At 33.7% G+C, this 24225-nt stretch overlaps 1 protein-coding gene and 1 pseudogene across 1 annotated transcript; both read left to right on the top strand.

Moving 5' to 3' along the window:
• The first annotated feature begins 1976 nt into the window (after positions 1–1976).
• LOC146886875 (uncharacterized) lies at positions 1977–7639 on the top strand (annotated as a pseudogene).
• Positions 7640–7697: 58 nt separating this feature from the next.
• On the top strand, positions 7698–8587 carry LOC114172720 (uncharacterized). Its single transcript, XM_085672330.1, has 5 exons — positions 7698–7783; positions 7876–7986; positions 8103–8184; positions 8266–8364; positions 8447–8587. The coding sequence occupies exons 1-5, from the start codon at positions 7698–7700 to the stop codon at positions 8540–8542; spliced, it is 474 nt and encodes a 157-aa protein (XP_085528456.1). The 3' UTR covers positions 8543–8587.
• The last annotated feature ends 15638 nt before the right edge of the window (positions 8588–24225 follow it).

Here is a 24225-nt window from a genome sequence, read left to right as displayed (position 1 = left end):
AATAGATGCAACATTTGATTTTTGATGTGAATACTTCTGTTTAGAATCCATTAAATATAAACATGTAGGAAATGTTCCTTCATACATTAATGTTGTCCTTTGAAAGTATTGACTAGTTTTCTCTGTAGTGATAACAAAGATTGGTGGAATGGTACTGATGCCCTTATGCAATTGTTGCAGGAAGAGCATTCATCTTTACTCCCTCGTGGTTGGGAATTAACCAAGCTCAGTAAGAGTACCAAAGTAGGTGAAACATTACCTTGCTAAAGAGTACCAATATTGGATCCAGCCAGAATGCTTTTTAAACAAGTAATTATATAATATGTGTTGATGATATTTAGAAATAGTGGATTCTATGCTATTTATGAAGTATGCTTTTTAAACAAGTAATTATATAATATGCGTTGATGATATTTAGAAATAGTGGATTCTATGCTATTTATGAAGTATGCTTTTTAAACAAATAATTATATAATATGCGTTGATGATATATATTTTTTCATAAATAATGTGAGTATAATATATCATATCTATTTTTTTATTTTTGTATTAGATAAATACGAGTTTTTTCATCACTTTAATGTACATTATGATTGATATATTATATTGATCATTGAAGTTGATATAACCTTATCTCATATATTTAAAAGTTTACGTTAAATTCAAAGTTCAATAAGTTTCTGAATAAAAAAATTGTGAGCCAATTACTGAACCTCCAATCTCACTTTCCAACATTGTTTATTTACATAAAAAAGTTTGGTTTTGTAGAAATAACACTATACGCCAAGTTTGGATGGGCCACTTGCCAGAACTTTCTTGTAATAATAAATAAATGTTTTTTTTTTGTATTATATAGACAAATTATCTTTCATATCTTCTCCCCCGTTGACCCATAACTCACCACAATCCGGGGGCAGAGAAATATAAAATGAATTGAAAAATAAGAGAGTGAAAATATATAAAATGAATTGAAAAATAAGAGAGTAAAAATATATAAAATGAATTGAAAAATAAGAGAGTGAAAATATATAGAATTTCTCCCCCGTTGACCCATAACTTACCTTGTTAAGCTCTGTATCAAACAATATGGCTTCACATATGACCATCCCCTTCCTGATTTATAATTATTGGACCTGCATCACCTTGCCTTCGGATATAGGTAGAAACCAGTCAATGAAATAAATCTTCCCATCTAAATTGTATTTTCATTCTCATTAACAGGATCTTAGAAAGTAGAACTCTTTATTGTCATTTCTTCGCACTGTAGCACTAGATGTACTTATGCAGAAAAAACTTTGTTGCATATACATATATATCTATCCTTGTTTAAGTCTAGTACTTCAAAATTTATTATTAGTCCTACCCAATTTCCTTAACATTAATTTACCTCTTTCTATTTTCCTTAATTCTCACAGTCACAACAATGTGCATGAAATATATATAAAAAAAGCATTTAAAATATGGGGATACAAATACAAATGATGGACTTGTTTGTGTGTACACAAACAAATACTGTTATTGTTTATTTCTTGTCTATTTGACTTCAATCAACTTATTTCTATTGTTTCTTTTTTTTTCTCTGAATGAAACACAACAGAGTTAGGTTATTCTTAATGAATGACGTGGAGTTGCTATCTGGGAATCATAAGATCAACTAACTAACTGGGTACAGAAACAAGCACCTCAAATGGCTTATCTAGAACTTCTGGCATGCTAAAATTGGATGGTGGATTATCATTAATAAGCCCATGTAATTGGTTGAGGTAACATGAATATTATTTTATAGTTTCTTATTGGAAATGGTGTTAGTTTGAAGAATATATGTATGCATGTGAATTTTCCTTAGCTTTATGTTTTAGAAATTAAAATTATTAGATTAGGAATAAGAATCTTATTATTATTATATTGTATCTTGACTTCTATATAGCTAATATTATAGTAACTACATGATAGCTCAAAGAAAATATGGATCGGAAATGGATGTTTGCTAGTCGATTATCAAAAGAATATGAAGATGGGGTGAAAGAGTTTCGTAGATTTGCAGTTGAGCATGCAAAAAACCCTAGTAGAATTATTTGTCCTTGCTTGAAGTGTTGTCATTCAAGGGTAGTGAACGCAGATGAGTTAGAAGCACATTTAGTATGCAACGGAATTGATAAAAGTTATTCATGTTGGACCAAACATGGTGAAAATCAAAAAAATGATATAGCACATAATGGGCATGATAGCACAAGTTATGCACCACAAGAGACTGACACAACATATGACTTTGACCAAGTTGAGGAGATTGCAAACATTATTGAAGAGGATATGCGAGATTGTCCTCAAATGTTTGACAGGTTGACAATGGATGCAAAAACACCATTGTATAATGGTTGTACTAGTTTCACAAGACTATCAGCGGTGTTAAAATTATTCAATTTGAAAGCAGGAAATGGATGGTCTGATAAGAGCTTTACTGAATTACTATCACTTTTGAAAGATATGCTACCACAAGATAATGTACTTCCTTGTCGAATGTATGAGGCTAAAAAAATGTTAAGCTCTATTGGTATGAGCTACGAGAAGATTCATGCTTGTCCAAATGATTGCATTCTTTTTCGAAATGAATATGCACCATTGGATAAATGTCCTAAATGTAGAGCATTACGTTATAAGAAAAATTCAGCACCGATGAAAGTGGTATGGTATTTTCCTATAATACCAAGATTTAGGCGCATGTATCATAATGCACAAGATGCAAAGAGCTTAAGATGGCATGCAGATGAAAGGATATGTGATGGAAAGCTTCGACACCCTGTTGATTCTCCTCAATGGGCAAAAGTTGACCATGATTACCCTAATTTTGGAAAAGAACCAAGAAACCTACGTCTTGCTTTGTCTACTGATGGAATAAATCTGCATGGTATGCAAAGCAACTCGCACAGCACGTGGCCTGTGGTTACGATTATATATAACCTACCTCCATGGCTATGCATGAAAAGGAAGTTCATGATGTTGTCCATGTTAATTCCAGGTCCAAAACAACCCGGGAATGACATAGACATATACTTGGCACCTTTGATTGAAGACTTGAAGGATATGTGGAACGAAGGTGTAGTGGTGTATGATGGCTATATGGAAGAAAGTTTCCAGCTAAGAGCAATGTTGTTTGGCACAATTAATGATTTTCCAGCATACGGTAATCTATCTGGATATAGTATCAAAGGGAAGTGTGCATGCCCTATATGTGAAGATAATACAGATTGGGTGCGATTGGAACATGGTAAGAAAAATGTTTTTCTTGGTCATCGCAGATTCTTACCTTCAAAACATCGTTATCGAGGGTGGAGAAAAGCGTTTAATGGAAGAATAGAAGAACGTAGACCTCCAGAATTGTTGTTTGGTGATAAAGTTTTTCATAAAGTAAAGAATATAAACAACAAATTTGGTAAAACTTTTGCAGCAGATCTAGTCACATTTGGGTGGAAGAAAAAGTCAATCTTTTTTGAGTTGCCATATTGGAAATCCTTGTATGTTAGACATTTCCTTGATGTTATGCATATTGAGAAAAATGTATTTGATAGTGTGATAGGTACATTGTTGAATGCTCCTGGAAAGTCTAAGGATGGCATCAATGCAAGGTTGGACCTACTTGATATGGGAATTAGAACAGAATTAGCACCAATAAAGAAAGGTAAACGTCAATATCTACCACCAGCAGCTTATACTCTATCTAGAAAGGAGAAATTTGTGTTTTGTAAGTTTTTGCAAGGAGTTAAAGTTCCAGAGGGTTACTCATCAAACATCAGAAACCTAGTATCTATGAAAGATCTAAAACTAAAAGGGTTGAAGTCTCATGACTGTCATATTCTCATGGAGCATTTGCTACCGATAGGCATACGTTCCATTTTACCTAAAAAGGTAAGATGGACCATAACTAAACTATGTTATTTCTTTAGAGCCATTTGTAGCAAAGTGATTGACACTGGAAAATTGCAAGCACTAGAAAGAGAAATTATTGTAACTTTGTGTGAGCTTGAAATGTTTTTCCCACCTTCTTTCTTTGACATAATGGTTCATCTTACCATTCATTTAGTTAAAGAGACACAATATTGTGGGCCAGCATATATGAGATGGATGTACCCAATGGAGCGTTATATGAAGATATTGAAGGGTTATGTGAAAAATCGAAGTCGACCAGAAGGATGTATAGTGGAACGATATATACTTGAAGAAGCTATTGAGTTCTGTACTGATTACCTCTCTAATGTTGACTCAATAGGACTTCCAAAGTCTCGACACTTAGCAAGAACCTCAAGAGAGGGGATTACTGGAAAGACTATAATGACCATATCGAGGAAAGATTGGGAACAAGCTCAACTGTATATTCTACACAATGACGAAGAAGTTGAACCATATATTGAGAGACACAAAGCCATGCTAAAAAGATTAAATCCAACTAGGACTGACAGTTGGATAAGTAGAGAACACAATGCAACTTTTATACAATGGCTAAAAAGCCACATTTATGCAGAGTTAAATGTGAACTCCTCTAATATTTCTGACAGATTGAGATGGTTAGCAACTGGTCCAACTTTTCAAGTCTTCTCTTACAGTGCTTATATGATTAATGGGTATACATTTTGTACTAAAGAACGAGATAATCAAAGCACTATGCAAAATAGTGGTGTCACTTTGGTGGCTGAATCTATGCATATCTCAAGTGCTAAGGATAGAAGTCCTATATATGCAAATATGTCGTATTTTGGGGTAATTGAACACATATGGGAGTTGGATTACAAAACATTTCAAATTCCCATATTTGGTTGCAAGTGGGTTGATAACAATAACGGAGTTCGACAAGATGAGGCAGGGTTTATGCTTGTGAATTTTAATAAAGTGGGGTACAAGGATGAGCCATTTATTTTAGCATCACAAGCGCAACAAATATTTTATGTCACTGATCTTGTAGATGTCAATTGGTCAATTATTTTATTATCCAATAAAATAAATGAGCATCACAATGAAGATATAGAGGACGAAAATACAAATATTGAGGATGATCCTTTATATGACATATCATATGATGATGATCCAATAACAGATGATATCTTGTATAGGAGAGATGACCATGAGGAAGGGATTTGGATAAATCCATCATTTTGTATCAATAAGAAACCTAATCATTTAAAGTTGACTACAAAAAAGAAAAGGTTGGTTTACACGTGTTTTTTTCTTTCGTATGTTACATTTATAACTTTATATTTTTATGTCTTTCCCTTTTTACCGATGCTAACCTTTTTTTTAATCTCTTTTGTTATAGGTAAATGACATCTCATAGTGAAGATAATAATCTTCCTCTTGAGGAAGCAAAATGGAAGAAAGGTGTTGTGATTATGAAGAAAATTATTCGAGCTAGAAGTGAAGGAAGAAAATTAGATGTAATGTATCTATTTGATCCTTTAATATCTTTTACTTTCCAGAAAAATAATATGTGCTTATTCATGATATTAGGTTTCATGGAATGCAAGAGGTCAACCAATTGAACCTGGTGGCACAAACTTCATTAGTTATCTTGGATCCATTGTCCGTTCTAATGTTCCTATAACATGTGATAATTGGAAAGACTTGGCTTTGAGTTCCTATAAGGACATTATTTGGAATGATATACAAGTAAAATATATTATCCTTACTTATTTTAAAGTATGTGTTATGGTTGCCCAAACTTCTTTATGCTAATTTTTTTTCTTTTACAGTTAACTTTTAATGTTGATACATGTCGTAAGAATTATGTATTAAAGGAGGCAGGTAAGTTGCTTAGGACTTTTAGAACTAACTTGGCCAACACTTATCTAAAGGATGAGAATGGAAATTACATAGAGAATCCTCCTACTGAGCCTCTTGAGAAGTATGCATCAATGATTAGTGAGGATGTTTGGAAAGACTTTGTTGCAAAACGTATGGATACAAGTTTCCAGGTAATCTATAATATCCAAATGCAATGTATTTATCCTTTGATTCATGTAGATAAGATTACATTTACAATCTTTCTATATAGGAAAAGAGCTTAAAAAATAAGGAAAGAGCATCACACTCTAAGTACCCTTATAGAGGTTCACGTAAGGGGTATGCACGCATAGAACAAGAAATGGTAAGTCAATATATCAATAAATAAACAATACACAACTTGCTTATATGATTTGTAACTAGGTTGATTATATTTCCCAAAACTTAGATAAAGGAATTGGGATCAAATGTTAGTAATATTCCCCGTCAAGAATTATGGAAGCATGCTCGTGTGAATAAGGCTGGGGAAATTGAAAATGAAGATGTTCAGCAAGTTTGGAACAAATGTGTAAGTAATATCTTTTCATATAATATTTGTCTGTGTTTGATATGAGAATAAGTGTGATATGTTTGATTATTGTTTATTGTAGGTAATATTGTCACAAACTATACAGTCAGAAGAGATGAGTAATGCTCGCTCAGACATTCTTGCTCAAGCATTATGTGTCCCAGAGTATCCAGGTCGTGTTAGAGCAACAGGATTTGGAGTCAGTCACAAAGATTATTTTCCGCCCAAAAAGCGTTATACACAACAAGACCATGATGCATTGACTACTCAAATGAAAGACATGGCTGAAAGAATGGCACGAATGGAGAATGAGATTAATTCACTTCGAAAGAAGGACACATCTAATAACATAGAAGAACCTGATATTGGTGTCAATAGTGGCCAAGGGAGTTGCACAATTTCATCAAATAGTTTTCCCGAGGTAACTAACTTTTCTACATTAGCGTAACTTGCTTACGTTAAATTTGTAATAGCTCTCTACATTTGGTCACTTTAAACATTATATCTTATAGTTATATTTTATAATGTAGGGGGTCTCAAGTTGTAAATTGTTTGTATCATCACCATTACTTTGCTTGGTTACCCATGGGAAATTGCATAATGTTAAAGGTGATACACTACATGGTAGATCTCTACCTAATGGTCAGGTTAAAGTTAGTGTAGATATTGCTGTGGAGCCAAATGTATCCTTGCCTATACCTAATGCTGATGACGAGATAATGACAATAGGACAAGCAATAGGTACATTTGTGGCATGGCCAATCAATCTTTTACAGGTTGTTGATGCGGTATGCTTGTCAAACCTTATTAATTCATAATTATTTATGAAAATATTTATCTATCACCTAATTTTGTTTAATTGATGATGTTTTAGGATTCCACTCTATCTAAAAAGAAAAAGATTAATAATACGAATGAATCTGTCGCACCTAAAAGAAAATGTCAAGGAAAAATGACTGTTCAACATATTCCTCGTAAAGTGATTCATCCCAATCTTCCTCAATGGTGCAACTACCTCTTTTCATATATGAAATTAAAGCCTACAGAGTCACTTTCCCTAATAGAAATAGAGAAAGACATATTTGGTTTTGATGAACATAAAGAAATCATTAATGCAGAAATTATTGGAGAAATTATTGACTATGCATGGCTTGGTGCAACTACAATTTCTATATATATCGGGTACAATATACTACTTTTTTATAATTGACTTTAATCTTTGGTGAGTAGCTTTTATGATTTTACTAACTTTTAATTCTTATATCTTTCTTTTGTAAGGTACCTATATCAAAATTTCATTAAGCCAAATCATAAGGGGTTTTTCTTTTTATCACCCCAAATAACAACACATGAACTACCAATGAAAGAGAGAATGCAAAAAATAGTGAGTATATTTCTTGACAATGGGGTGATTAATAAGTTTGTTCTTGCTCCTATCAATACAGGGTAATACTTTTTTTCCTAACTTTATCAATAATGTATTATTTTCAAAGTTAGATGCACAAAATCTAATTTTGTTGATGCATTTTCAATTTTAGCCAACATTGGGTCTTGCTCGGAATCAATCTTAAAATGGAGATAATTTATTATCTTGACCCATTGGCAAAAGACATTAATATGAGGCAAGATTTGAAGAAGTTGTTTGACATGTAAGAATCTTCTTAATGTGATTCACATATATATATATATATATATATATATATATGTATACTTTTTGTATATATATTTTTTTACTTATGTATGCTTCATTTTTATTATTAACAAGGGTTATACAAACCTACCGAGCTCAAAGAGGGTCTATGGTTTCAAAGTCTAAGTTAAGCAATATCAAATGGACACCAATTAAGGTAGATTACAATTGTGCATTTGAAGATCAAATGATGTTGTTTTATTTGAAGGTTAATACCAATTGTATTGATGTTTTCTAGTGTCCAAAACAATCCAACGGCCATGATTGTGGGTATTACATTTGTCGATATATGAAGGAAATTGTCACATATTGTGAAGGAGGGACAATTCCAATAGATGTAAGTTATCTTAATTATATGTATTATTCATTTGTAGTAGGATTTTGATTGACTAATTTTGTTTTATTTTTCTTTGTTGTAGTATTTTCCTAGTTGCAGATGTCAACAATATTCTGACAATCAAATCATTGAAGTCAGGGAAGATTGGTGTTTTTATCTCATTAGTAAATGTTTATAGGTTAGTTGTATAATTCCTTATATAACAAAATAGGGAAGGTTAGGAATAATGTTTTGTCTAAAGTGTTTTGGCCCCACAGTCTAGCAAATATGGAACATGATGGATGAGTACTACAAATATTAGTTTTTTTTGCTAATTTCTTTCATGTAATATTATACTTTTTTAAAAATATATAAACATCATTAAGTTTTTTTGTGTAACTATGTAAGAATTTCAATGCCCTTTCATTTCAGTTTTGCTTGATTTCATTCGAAGTCTTTATACATGCATGTGAGTCGAAGAATAGAATGAATAAAAAATTAAATAAATTATAATAAACAATAATCAAACCAATACACATCGCTTGTTTTAAAAAATGTTATCTATTGATGAATTGAAAAAGTGTTATCCATTAATGAAAAATAGACAATGTTTATTTGAACAAGCGCTATCTACTAATGAATTGAAAAAGCGCTACCTATTGATGAAAAACGACTCTCATAGACAGCGCTTATTCAGTCAAGTGTTGTCTATGAGAGCTTTTATAGACACCGCTTATTCAGTCAAGTGTTGTGTATGAGAGCTTTGATAGACAGCGCTTATTCAGTCAAGTGTTGTCTATGAGAGCTTTGATAGACAACATTTTCTAAAGAAAGTGCTATCTATTAAAAAATATATAGATACCGCTTGTTTAGATAAGCGCTATCTATCAAGTGTCATTAGACAGCGCTTGTAAAAAAGCGCTGTCTATTAATAGATACCGCTCCAATAGATAGCGCCTAAAAAGTGCTATCTATTAAGAAAAAAAACGCTGTCTATTGCCAAATTTGGCGTAGTGTTACGTCAAACTAAATAATCCTCCTACTGAAGTAGTTGGTCCTTACATGGAGAAGTTATTTTTGTACCAAGTTATAACTTCAAAAGTGAAAAGGTAATGGGAATTGTCTTTTTTCATTATTGTCGGTGTTATTTTGATGACTTTAATATCATCTTTTTCACATGAAAGATGTGTATTTGTTGAGATAAATGAGCAGATACTGACCAGTAGTGAAACATGTACTGCTTTATTTATAAACAATTTTAATTTGTTTGCCAAAGTTAATTGTATTCATATTTTATGCATGATAAGGTCATTCGTGATTGTTCAAAGCGGAAGGTTAACAAATGCGTTTGGTCTTTAACAAACTACAATGAGTTATTTGTGCATAGACTTCTTTCTATAAATGATGTCTTCACGACAAAATTTGTTAGTATTGTCAATGTTGTCTGTTGTGGCTATAGTCAGTTTATGTGTTTCAATTATTTTACTTAACTTGTTTCAGTTAATGGCATATGTGCTTCATGATAACCATTAGTGGTGTTATGCCCTTAATTGGGAAACAAGAAAATTGTATGTTCTTGACTCCCTAGGACACAATGTCCTAGGAGAAAACAAATTGATAATCATATTAGAAGTAGTGTGATGTTCTTTAATATGCAGAAATGATTTTTTATTTCTTTTGGCTATAAAGTAATATGACATGTTACTTGGTTTGTTTAAAGGCCCATAATTTGGAGCATTTGTTTTCTATGCTATGTCTCCCCTATCCAAAGAGAAACCAAGTTTCGAATTAATCATTGAAGACTTGCCACAACAACCTAACTTGTAAGCTTTTGTCGGTGTCAATTGAAAGTAGTAAGGCATGTAAGACATGATGACTATTGTCATATTTCATTTCATTAAATTTGGTTTTGATGTACAATTTGACTATGGTATTAGGGTACTTAAATATCTGGAGCATTAGGAAACTGACAAAAAGTACAATGGCAAAAGTATGCTTGTTTATAGTGGCATAAGTACATTTTGCAAAGAGGAAACTAATGATTTGATTTAATCATGTCATAAGTAATTTTGTCATCAATGCTAATGTAGGTCAATTGCTCATCATCACTGATATCCTCTATTGTCTCTAGAAGGATTTCATCTAGGTGCTCCCCATTTGCATCCACATTCTTTTCCAGATTTGTTTGAACATTCATGTGTACATCACTGTCTACAAGTACTTGTTCATTGGGGTTCAAATTGGCTTGAACACAGTCTTGGGTTTGTTCCTTTTGTCCCTCCATAGTATGTCAAGGTTGTACCTCTTCAATTTTTGGACTACTGATGTCATGGTTGACGACCTATGCATTTCATGATAACTTATCACATTAAATATGTTTTTGGACAGCACACAAAATAATGAATAAATTATAAAATATCAGATCTTAACAATATTCCTTTGTGTGATTTTTGTGTACAACTTATCTGGCTTGGGCTTGAATATGACCACTTCTTTCAGTTATATGACAACCCCAACACCAATTAGTGGACCACATTAAGGATGTGAAACTGCTTTTTTGTGGACGTTGGCCTGGGCAGTATGTTTTTGGTCCTGATATAAAATTTTACGAGCATTATAATCTGTATTTAGCATGTTATTTGGGGACAAATTGAGGACATTAACAACATAATATAAGATCAACAATCTTAACAATCATAAGCAGATTACCCAACCCATTTGGCTTACACTCCTTCACAACACAGGCCACAAAGGGCAATCTGTCAAAAAGAGTAACCTTTTTCATGTGACCCTCTTCCACCAAATTTGCATTTGGTATTAGTTACGCCATTCAGTTTTTTGCACTGATGAAAAAAAAGAGGTTCATTATGTATATATCTACAACAAGTTCATCCACTAATATTTTATCATGGTGTTTTATGTACATGGTGGCCCATTTCGAAGCATTTGTTCCCAAATCATGAGCAAATGTTGTTGCAGCGATGTCCTCCATAAATTGTTGTGTTGACTACCCTCACTCTGCCTCACGGTTCATCATCACAGCATGAAAATTTCCTACTGGACCAAGGATAAAAGACATAGTTTCATTGCACCGTCGCATGAATGTGTGCAAGTTGAATACATCTACTTCCAGAGCCTGCCATGGTTCCATTTTCTCTACTGTAGATACCCACAAGAATAAAATTATGAGGAAGGAGACCCATTCAATGGGTCTTATTTGAAGTGTTGACAAAACTACCCTTTAAAAGTGATAATTTAATTGACGTGACTTTTCCGTCTTTATAGTCCATCTTGTTACATTGCTTTTCTACGTTTTCTACAAGCCACTCTCTCACAGTTGTCCTGTCAACCATCAACATTAAATTGCATTCATTGCATGGAAGGTCACTGTCTTACTTTTCAGGTTGCACAAAATAAGTAAAAATAATTAAACCCTGATAACACTGTCGTTGACGCGATCAAATTAATACTACTAAACTATAGCAACTTCAGTATTGCTAAGATAGTAGTCAAGAAAATAGAAAGGGGAAAGTAACCCTAAGTCGTCTCCCAACGAACATGGAATTAATTTTTAACAAATTAGTTCTTATAAAACTATACAAATGAGTTAGTCAAATAAAATAAAAAATATAGGGGATTAAGATAAACAAAGATAGAAATCAAATTTAAAAGATAAAAAGAAATAAAAAAATAGTAAAGAAAATAGATTGATTCCATTGCTTTTTCAAAATAGATTCATCATCGGTTATCTACAGATTATTGCTCAATTAATTATTGTTATAGATTTACAAATTAATCAATGTAAAGTCTCAATTAATTTGTTGGCGATCTCACTTTTAACCAAAGTACAGTCTCAATTAAAAGTGAGAAATTTTAGATTATCCACAGTAAATTCAACCAAAGTACAATCTTAATCAAATTTACTATGCCTAATCATGTCTATTCTTTTATCTCCTCACCAAATAAAAAGCTTAATTAATCAAAGTAAAGTCTCAATTAATTGTAGTTAGAGTAAATACCTTTAACCAAAGTAAAGTCTCAATTATTGGTAAAAACTCATTTAATCATATGAAAGTTTCTAAATAAAATCAAAGTAAAGTCTCAATTCAATTTAAAAACCCTTGGACTCATATGACCAACATGCATATAGATTTAAAATCATTACTTCTTACGTGATTTAAAGATAAAAGACATAGATGAATGAAAACCTCAACAATAATAAAAAGAACAAAGAAATTAATTGATCTAACATTAGAATCCAATTAAGAAATTACAATGGAATCAACCCAAGAAGTTTAGAACTCCATGAATGCAAAATAAAGAGAGAAGAATAGAGAAGAAAAGAGAGAGAAAGAAATTAGGCCTCCCTAAGGGTTCCTCAATTCCGACGTGCTGAGCTTCTTGGAATGCTTGGCTTGGATTTTTGTGATTTTTATAATTTCCTATTCTTGGATTTATTTTTAAGGTGTCATGAAGCTTTAAGCAATTTATTTCCACACCTCCATAAGCTCAACTTAGCTACAACTGCACTAACACACCTCAAAATATCCAAAGAACATTTATGCAACTAAAAAGCTATTTTTAACATGTTTTCGTATCTGATGCTCAATAAACCCAATTATAGGAAATCCCAATTAAATCAATCTTTGAGCACACAAATTCAATTAAAATACCCAGAATTAAACATTAAATGAGGGCAAAAGCACACACTCATCAAACCCCTTTAAAACAAGTTAAAGCAAATGAAATCTGCCATTAATATTCAACGCATAACAACTGTTGAGTTTTTGGATGCATTGAAGAGGTTCAAGAAGTAGTAAATAACATCATTTTCTTTGACCAACAACCACCTTCCACCCATTGTAGTGGTGCGTTTTTCTATGTTTAATGTCTTCCAGCTACGTTACACTTTATGAATGTAATTGGTATAAAGTCATATTTATTTTTTTCAAATCCACTCCTTACTCTCAAATGAATTAGAAACATTGTTCTAAATTAAAAAAAATGATTTAACTCATTGAATGACCATAGTGATGTTGAATGTGTGGATAAAATTAACTCATTCTGATTTTAATCTCATCCGTAGATGCAAAATGGGGAACGAGATGACCTTATATGCTTGGATGACATTACTTTACTTGATGAAGATTGTGGTTTAGGTACATCATATGGGGAGGATACCTTTGGTTTTGCTGAATTGATTAACCACACTGAGGATGGTGCTTTGCCCATAGTTGTAATGCAATTTGAGACTACAAAAGACATTAAGAGTTTCTACAAGAAACATGTTGTCAAATGTGGTTTTGGGGTGCGAATTCACACCTCAAAAAAGGATGATGATGACCACTTGTGTTACCTGAAATTAGTTTGCTCAAGGGAAGGTAAGTATGTGTCCCAAATCCCACCCAAATTGAAGACCCACCCTACCCAAAGAAGACAATGTCCAGTATCCTTAACAATGGTGAGAAAACCACAAGCATGGATAGTAAGCGCTATGGTTCATAAACACAATCATGACATTAGTCCTACAAAATCAAGGTTAATACGTAGAAATAGAAGGTTGAATTTACAAGCCAAGCAAACCCTATATATTAATGACCAGGCCGGTGTACATTTGAACAAGACTTTTAAGTCCTTGGTAGGCCATGTAGGAGGTTTTGAGAACTTAGATTTCGTCAAGCGAGACACAAGGAACTACATCGGGCAACAAAGACGTGCCTTTGGGAAGGAAGGAGATGGCCAGGCTTTGATGCAACATTTATCAATAATGAGAAAGTTGAATAATTACTTCTATTATGAAATTGACATTAACGCAAAAAATATAATCATTAATGTTTTTTGAGCAGATGCAAGGAGTAGAGCTACCTAAGTGGATTTTGGTGATGTTGTCTCATTTGATACTACATACCTAACCAACAAATACGACATGCGTTTCGCACCATTTGTTGGTGTTAACCATCATGGGCAATCAATTCTACTAGGTTGTGGACTGTTGTCTTTAGAAGATACTTCAACTTTTACATGACTCTTTCAATGTTTGTTGTGGTGCATGGGGAACAGGGCACCGGATGGGATCATAACTGACCAATGCAAAGCAATGAAAAATGCTATTGCTTCTTGTATTTCACAACACCAAACATCAGTTGTGTTTGTGGCACATCATGAAGAAAGTCCAAAAAAAATTAGGTGGATTGACAACCTACAAGACCATAAAGCATGGTTTGAAACAATTGGTTTACGAGTCCACCTCCACTATTGATTTTGAGGTAGGTTGGGAATAATTCATATCCAAGTTTTCCTTACAAAATAACGAATGGCTTTCAATGCTTTACAAGGAAAGAAGTAGATGAGTTCCTTATTCTTTGAAGTCCCAATTTTGGGCTGGTATGTCCACCACTCAGAGAAGTGAGGGTATAAATGTCTTCTTTGATGATTTCATTAATTCTACCACAACACTCAAACAATTTGTCGTCCAATATGACAATGCTCTATGATCCAAGGTCGAGAAGGAAATTGAACCCGACTTTGGTTCGTTAAATACCACCCTACCTTGTGCCACTCAATCATTTATTGAAAGGCAGTTCCAAGAAGAATACACTCATGCAAAGCTTGCTGAAGTTCAACAAGAGCTAAGGAGTAAGATTAAATGAAATATGAAGACTTGCAAATGTGATGACATCTATTCAAAGTACATGGTTAAAGAGGAGTGCATTCGTAATGGGGAAAGTGCTGACAAAAGGTAAGTCCATCTTGGTAAGAGAAAAAAAATTCTTATTTCACCATTGCGACGTCAAACAATTTAAAATAAAAGGCCAAAGGTTAGTTTTTGTCCTTTATTATTTTAACTTGAATATGGATATGAATGAAAAACAAGTCACACAAATTCACACTTATGCAACCACAAGTTAGCGAATAAAGTGTACACTGCAATTTAAGAGTATATATGACAAAATTAGTATTTCCAGCAGAAATTATGACTACTTCCAGTAAGGTCACAAACTTACAAAATTATAAATATTCTTCATGGCATCAAGCGGACTCTTGAAAGTATTATTTATAAAGAAAATTAATAATGGAAAATGTTTTGTTAAAAACAATTAACTTGGGTTAGCAGTAGATATGTCATTGCTTTGCACTTACAAATTGAATGAAGAACAAACATACGCATGGGTATATTTGACTTGAGTATATTCCATGATGGACAACCTTGAATATTTAAGGCCTCCTCCCAAGATAAACGTAAGTGAAAACCAAGTACTACTGCTTAGCACTTATGAAGCCATGAGTTAGCACATCAACTATGCACTGGAATTTAATAGTATATAACATAAATTATGACTACTTTCAATTACTTCACTTATTTGCTATATTATAAATATTTCCTATATTCTAAAGAAAGTGAAATATGCCAGAGGTTCTGTACAAAACATTTGACATGGCTTAGCACAACTTAACTCATTGCTTAACACTTATAACCCATGGCTTACCAAATACATGACAGCGAAATTTAACATTACTCATTGTGAATCTTTTTAAGCCCTTCAATCTAGGCACCATTTATAAGATGCGCACTTCAACATAAAATGAGAATAAAACTAAATCATTCCAATCCATTCAACTTACTTCAATAAAATACAAAAATAACAAGCAAATAGTAAGGTTGGTTAACCAATTAACAACAATAACAAAATTGGTGTTCCAAACATCACTTTTATAACTTCATAATTAATCAACAACTTATATAAAAAAGGGAAGCAGAAATGTATCGCACTGTATACATAAAATGAAACTAAATTCTAACATCACTACAAACATGCAACAACTTCTAAGTAACCCACTTCCTCCTCCTGTAAGTCATAAACAGAGTTTGTATCGCTTCCTAGGTTCTTCCTTCAATCAGTAGTACAAATTAGTGCTTTCAGCTTCCTCCTTATCAAGGTGCCCACCAACCTCTTGGCCCTATTGCTGCTGAGGAGTACTTTCAACAAATTCAAACCTGTCATGCTGCCCATATTCATGAAAGTCTTCCTATCCCCCATTTTCATATGGTTATGCTAGAACCTCCTGTTTGAAATTGTTATTCCACGTATCATTCATTATTGCTTTAAACTCTGCCATTGCCTTCCGTAGTTCCAAAATATCTGCTTCTTGTTTATCTATTTCTATACTTAAATGTTCCTTGTCTTCTTTGTCGTCCTCAAATCCTATACCATATTTATCAAAAGCTTCCTTCACAAAACGATGAGAAAGCTCAAAGTTTGATACACCAACATCCATGACAACTTGAAACATTACACCAAAAAATTACTTGAAAAATTCAAATCAATAACTACAACTAACTAATCATACAAAGTCAACTTTCATACCTTGTTCTTATTCAAAGCAGTAGTTATTTTGTCCTCAGCCACTTTCATATCCATCCATTGCAATACTCAGGGGAACATTGTCCTTGATTTTCCAATATTACATTTTGGAATCAAGCAGTGCTCAACAGACCATAACTAAAATAACTCAACAAAAAAAAAAGTAACTTAATACATTTCTTCCTATTTCAAACAAAACAAATTTGAATTCAAACCAATTCATTACGAATTACTTGTAACAAGTACACACAACCAACAATGTGGAAGTGTCTCTTCTTTCCTTTCTCCATTAAGAACATGAATGCATTGCATATGCTCCCACCTAAGTATTCATAAACAAGTCCACCCCAATTGTATTCCCAAGACTACTAAGGTAATCCACAATGGTAAATACAATAGGGAAAATGGTTCCCTTGCGACTTGGACAAAGGAACTCTGATATTCGCTATAAAATATATAGCCTACAATAATCCTCCAAGGTAACTTCGTCCCTACATCTTGCTAGAAAATCATATAACATGTGAACATTAACACTTACGTTATTTAAGTTAATACTCTCACCATGAACTCTTAAACCCAGTCCCAAACAAACATCCAATAAAGATAAACAAACAACTATATTACTTATTAAAAACCCACCCCTCCTTTCAACCCACAAACTAATTAACAACTAAGAAGTTTCCTACTAAAACTTCCTTTCAACATGCTGCACCATCCAAATGGTGTCCCTTGAATCACGGACCTTTGTTCTGTACATAAATTGTTATTTAAGGAAGCAATGTACTTTGTCCGACAATAATGCCTTAAAGTCTGCACATATTCACGAACAAAACTTATGAAATGTCATTATATAAATTAATCAATAATAAAATAAATTTAATATCACACCTTAACCTCATGTTTTTTCTCACCACCACATTGACTACTGTCACTATTATCAACCATTACAGTATCGCTTATGTAAACAACTGTTGTTTGTTGGTATCGTGCAGCGGAATGTTTGGCGTTTGGACAAAAACCAAGAGGGGGGTGTTTAAGTAATAAAATTAATACTTTAAATTTTTTTCGAAATTTTACCGATTAATTTAAATATCAATTCCTTTAAAAGCAATAGTAGATAAAATAAAAATATAGAGAAGCAAAAATGACACGGATATTTATACTAGTTCAGATCAAAAGATCCTACGTCCAATTGTTAATCTCTTCAAATATAGAGAAGCAAAAATGACACGGATATTATAATCAGATAACAAAAGAATAGGGAAAGAAAACACCTCTCTTGAAGACACAAGAGATGAACACCTTTCTCTGAATCACACAGAGAATCTTGACCTTAGCTTTCCTAGCAACAGTAGTAGCACTAAATCTCCTAGAAAACCGTCCTAGGAAAAGTTATCGGTCTACCAACACTAGGTTTTTCAAAGCTCTTTTGAGAACACTCAGAGAACTCTCTTTGCAGTCACAACACTAGCACTCTAGTTTCTCAAAAAGGTAAGTTGGAAGTAACTCTGATGTTCCTTAAATAGGGGTTTCAAAAATTAGGTCAAAAATTGAACAGTTACGTTCAAACTGATAGGGATAATCGATTATCACTATTGATAATCGATTATTTTAGTGTATTTTCTGAAAACAAAACTTTGAGCAGATAATCAATTATTAGAGGTGATAATTGATTATTCCAGTAATTTTTACAAAAATGGAAGAGTTATGATCTGGTTGTTGATTCTAGGCTATTGTAAGTACTTTAAACATTTTACAAGATAACTTTAAACATAAAACACTTGTCTTCATAATGTCTTCCAAATGGCTTTTAGGTTTCTTTATCATCATCAAAATCTTGCTTCAGCATTTTAACTTGTCTTCTGCTTTTGCCAACAATGTCACATCTTGTCATATGTGGAAAAATAATACCTAGGCTTAGCACTTGAAAATTAAGAGGTCAGTGATAAGTCATTATTTTCCTTCATTCCACTAGCCCTTGTGTACCCATTTGACAGTTGTTCAGTACTTAATTGTTATCTTTAGTGTGTTTTCATCTATTGGGCTTTATTGGGCCACTCTTCCAAATTTGGGTTAATTTCGCATTATTTGGCCTAATTTTCGTTTTTAATTATTTATAGATATTTGGGTGAAGCAAATTTTGGAGCTTGGACATTAATATTCAGTTTAAGAGAGTCGCCAAATCATTGCCACATCATTTCCACATCATTTCCACGTCATCAAAGTGAATGTGCCAACATTTGAGGCCTAGAGTGGCATTTTTGTAATTTTGCAGCTCATAATGGCAGTTTTGTAAATAATGAGTGGCAGAGTGATGGGACCACAAGAATTAGGTTTGTCCTTGATGCAAGAGCCACACACTTCATCTTCTACCTTTATCCAAACTCCATTTTCGCTCTCCAAGCTTCCATACAAGAGCCCCTTGCGGTTTTTCACGTGTTTGGCTTATTTTTACCGTTTTTATGCACATTTGATAGCACCCATTGAGGGTTTTACGTTTTAAATTCGTTTTCTTGCTTGGGCAGTTCGTTTTGTGGGTTTTATAGACATGGAACAACACCCATTAATGCGGTTTCGCATTTATATATGATAGCACCGTTTTGCATTTCATTGAAGCTTTGCAATCTCTCTTTTTGCTCTTAAATTGCGTTTTCAAAATTCATAAGTTAGGGTTTTTGATTTTTGATGTTCTGGTTCAGATTTGAAGTGCTTGATTCTTCCATTTTGATGTCTAGCTAACCCTATTGCATTGATTCCTTGACGAAATTGAAATGAAACCATGAGATTGTTGGTCGTTTTGGGGTTTGATTCGAAATTGCCTCTATTTCAGGTTGTGTTTAGATGATAAACACATATTTGATGCATGCTTAATCTCAAATTCGTGTGTGCACATTAATGGCTCGTATTCATGCTTAATGTTTATGAGATTTGTCACAGCTTGCTTAAATCTGTGGGTATTAACTGTCTAAAATTTGTTACGCTTAATGATAATGAATCCATGGTAATTTTTGCTTAGTTGATTACTTAGGATTCATGAGAGCAAATTCGAATAGAACAATTAATTTGGTAATCTGTGATTGGTGGACTTTCAATTGAATCAAGGAATCATTACGTGTTCATATAATTGTTAAAATTATCTGCGAATTAAAGTTTGTTGTGAATCAGAATCTGCCAAACCCCCCTCCCTGTGTTATTATTGTGTTCATCTGGAAATTGAAGCTTTGAACAAGAACATTGGTCGTTGGGAGACGACTTGGTTCAACTGTCACATACTGCATTTTAAGTGTTTTAATTTGGTGGGGTACGGCCTCTATCAAATTTGGCGTCGTTGTTGTAACATCCCTAAGGAATATTACTTATTTTAATTAAATAAAATTCGAATCACAATAAATATTGCATTGAACATAAACTATTTCCCAAAAACGCGGGAAAATTTTAAAAGAACATAACTGGTACCATACATAATTCGAATGTACCATATCGTTATATACAAATGATATTAAAATTCAACATAAAAATATTTACATCAAAAACAAAACAGTAGAGTTTCTTTCAAAATCCCAAGTAGCCCATGCTTTCCGTCTCTAAGCAGCTCCTAGCTCACCTATCACATCATCTGCTCCCGGATAACAAATTATCCGATCATTGCCACACACACACACAGATAGGGTGAGCTATGCACAATAAAAATGTAAACAGATATATGAAATAAATATGTTTTCCCCAATCCCAAAAATACATAATTAAAATCCTCATACTTTTCAAATCACCCAACCATGACCTCATAGTCCTTCATGAGTCATATGCATGAACTAGGTTTTGGGACTTCCCTGTGCTCCCACGAAAATAACTCATTCGTGGTCCAACCCTATGAGCCTATCCCGCTCATAGTCCTGCCCTACAGACTCCTCGCATGTAGTATAAACATCCAAGTCTCATAACTTGAACCCTGGCACGCACGCAATCACCATACTATGGACTCCTCGCCCAATAGTAGCCGACGGGAACATCACAGTTCCTTGCCCATCGTGCGCCCGACACATGCAATCACCATACTAAGGACTCCTCACCCATTAGTAGCCGACGGGAACTCAACCAGTTCCATGCCCATCATGTGTCCAACCACCGAGCACATCCCAGACCCCTATTGGACTTAGTCCTTCAAGCCCAAACATCACACCACATGCATATACAATCTATCCTTATGAGATACAACTAAAACACACTCACAAGCACATAGAAACATAAAAGTTCGCATAAACTCGCTTAGGCTAGGGACCTCTCGCCCAAGCTAAGCCCTCAGCCTTGCCTAGGCTAGCTCACCTTGCCTGAGCGAGCTTAAAACAACAACAACATCAAGTTATCTAGCTTAGGCGAGATCCTCTCGCCTGTGCGAGTCACACCTTCCCCCTAAACAACATACAGACCTCGCCTAGACGAGGAACCACTTAAACAACGTCATTTCTCATCGCGACCTCGCTCAGGTGAATGTCTCTCGCCTGAGCGAGACTGAGTCACTCAAAACACCAATACTTCTCGCCTGGGCGAGATATCGCGCTCAAAAGCGCCCAAATTTCCTCGCAATCTCGCTTAGGCGAACTGTCCCTCGCCTGAGAGAGACTAAGTCGCTCAACACCAAACCAAGGTCGCCTGGGCGAGCAGCGCGACCCAAACCAGACGTGAGGTTCTACAACTCTCGCCTAGACGAGATAAACTCGCTTGGGCAAGACTTGCAGAGTTCCCTCACTGTCACACACGCATTTTACCCAAAACAATGTTAATTCATGCCCAAAATTGTACCACAAACCAGTCAATCGATACCAATATAATTATAATGGCAAATGCCATTCAGAATCATCCATTCCAACCCACTATACCACCAATTGCGAATATAAGACTAAAAGTATCCAAAACTCTCATCCCACAACCTATTCCACATACATAATCAAACATCCAAATTCCACATATCTCCATTTCACAATCACAAAACATAGAATGCGAAATTGACACCATTCAGAATTCAATTAAGAAGCAATAATCCATAATCATAAGACAAACATCAATTAATACACAACACACAGAGACAGCTCCCTTAACTTGAAAATTTGATTGAAATTGGTTTTCCTTGGTTTGCCCATTCTGCTAGACTTTTCTTTACCCCTTCACATTCATACCACAATGATTAGTTAGCAAAAATAAAGCTTATTCTTTGCCCACCAAGGTTTGAACCCATGACCTTCCACTCATAAGGCCAAAGCACAACCATTATGCCAATTCACATTTGATGATATACACAATCAACATAAGTTTACATTTCAAATTCCACACTTTTACATATTATTAAAAATAAATCATAAAACAACAACACATAATTGGCAAACATAGGACTCGAACCCAAGTCCTCTCATACAATCAAGTACTCTCAACCACTTAAGCTAGTACTTTTCCACACCATAACTATCAGAATTTAATGCCATAAAGGCTCTCACTACCCGTATTTATAATTATTTATTTATTTAATTAATTAATTTTCACAGTTCTTACAGGAAATATTTTTTCCCACCTAACATAAATTCAAACCAATCAAAGTAATAAACTCAATAACAATTGTGATGTACGAACACTATACATATACAATGCAAGCTCACTAGACATCATATGTGCAAAAACAATACATTGGCTTACCACTTAACAACTGATAGGTTACAAAATTTTTTGTTTTCCAACCTACCTAACCTCAATCAAATGAAAGTGATTACCAACTTTGATGTGCGAAAACTATACATATTCAATCTCAACTCATTAGTGCAAACAAAACAACATGTGTGCAAAAGTAATACCCTGCCTTAGCACTTAAATACTAACAGGTTATCATATATTTTCATTCCCACATTACATACATTCAAACCAATGCGTTGCAAACCAATCTGACTTCCTATAACAAATTAACCTTGCAAACCAATATCCCAATTAATCACTTCCAATAACAAAAATAAATTTATATTACATCAAGTCTATTTACCTTATGTCAGACCCGGGAAAAATTAGACTAAAAGAAAACACATGGAAAAAAAATTATAGTTTGATTAATATTGTTGAATTATTTAATTTAATTAGGTTATAAATTTATTAAATATGGAATAATTATTATTTAAGTGATGGTTGTATTTTATTTAATTAAATGAGTTATTAAAGTTGCTATTTATCTAATTTATGGAATTATGGTTTATGGAGTATAAGTGTTTTAATACTTATAATGCATGTTATGTGTTGTTTGAAGCTTTACCTTATTTCTTCTCTTTATTTTGTTGATTGGTGCATGAGGATTTAATGAATATACTTGATATATCCTTCTTCTTTTTGATGGCCTGCATGTGTGATTGTTTTCTCTTCATTCACACTGTTGCAGCAAGTTTTTTTCATGAGATTAACTCTTCTACCTCTCCTTTTTTATTTACGTGAATGTGGTGACGAGTTATTAGCTTTCCTCTTTCTTTTTTTTGATATCATGTGTATTGATGTGGGTGCAGTACAAGATTTTATATTTCAATGAGGCCAAGGATTGATTGAACACTTGCTTGTACATGAGCTATTTATTTTGGTGCAGCCACCTTTCCTTTTCTTTATCTCGTTTTGAGGCACTACCCATTTTTCTACACTGCACACTTTTCATAAATGGCGATTTCTACTTCGTTAACCATTGGATCGAGCTGAAAGTTTAGCAGTTTATCCTTAACACATAGTTCTTGACTTTGACCGGTCGGATCTTGAATCAAAGCTCTATAGTGAGAGTAGTTTTTATCACAAGGTCCTTGTAGTTTGGTTGTTGACAACATTGACCTTTGTTGTTTGTTTGATGCATAACTTTCTCTATAGTTATTCAATTAAGTTGGTTTTTGTTGCATTTGATTCTTGATTCAATCATCTTTAATTTGAATATAAATACATAATTTTTGGAGTTTTACACAAGCTGCAGTTTTACTTATAAAATCCCAAATCATTTGCCTAATGTGTTGTTAAGTTGGATTGGATAAAAAATATAAGAATTAGTTATGTTGCAAGAGAGAGAGATGTAAGTGAGGATTTTGAGGCATGAAGGTGTGCAAGGTTGTGATTCACAGTGGGAGAGTGACGTGAATAAAGAGGTTATGTGATTGGTGATTTTTTCTTGGTTTGTATGGCTTGCATGGTTATGTAGTTTAAACATTGGTTTGAGGATACTTATTTGATTGTGATGTTATATTGTGTTTGAATGAATGTCACTCGTTGGGTTCATTGTATGAATGTATTATTTGATAAGTTGATGGGTTTATGTTATGGTTTATTTTCCATGCATGTGATGGTGTATATTTTGTTGGCAATATGTAATTCTCATGGGTTGCATTATGGGAGTGTTTTGCCTTGTTGAGACTCTTGGTGGAATTAAATGTTGTGTGAGGTTTTCCGTACCTAGGAACCCAGTGAAGACTCTTTTGCCTGTGTGAAGAAGTGGAAAAGGTTATCTTGTCTTGTGTGAAGC

This window comes from Vigna unguiculata, chromosome 4 (genome assembly GCF_037176805.1).
Source record: "Vigna unguiculata cultivar grain cowpea cultivar isolate G323 ecotype 2 chromosome 4, ASM3717680v1, whole genome shotgun sequence".
In the NCBI taxonomy this organism is placed as follows: Eukaryota; Viridiplantae; Streptophyta; class Magnoliopsida; order Fabales; family Fabaceae; genus Vigna; species Vigna unguiculata.
This window is presented reverse-complemented; position numbering and strand designations above follow the sequence as displayed.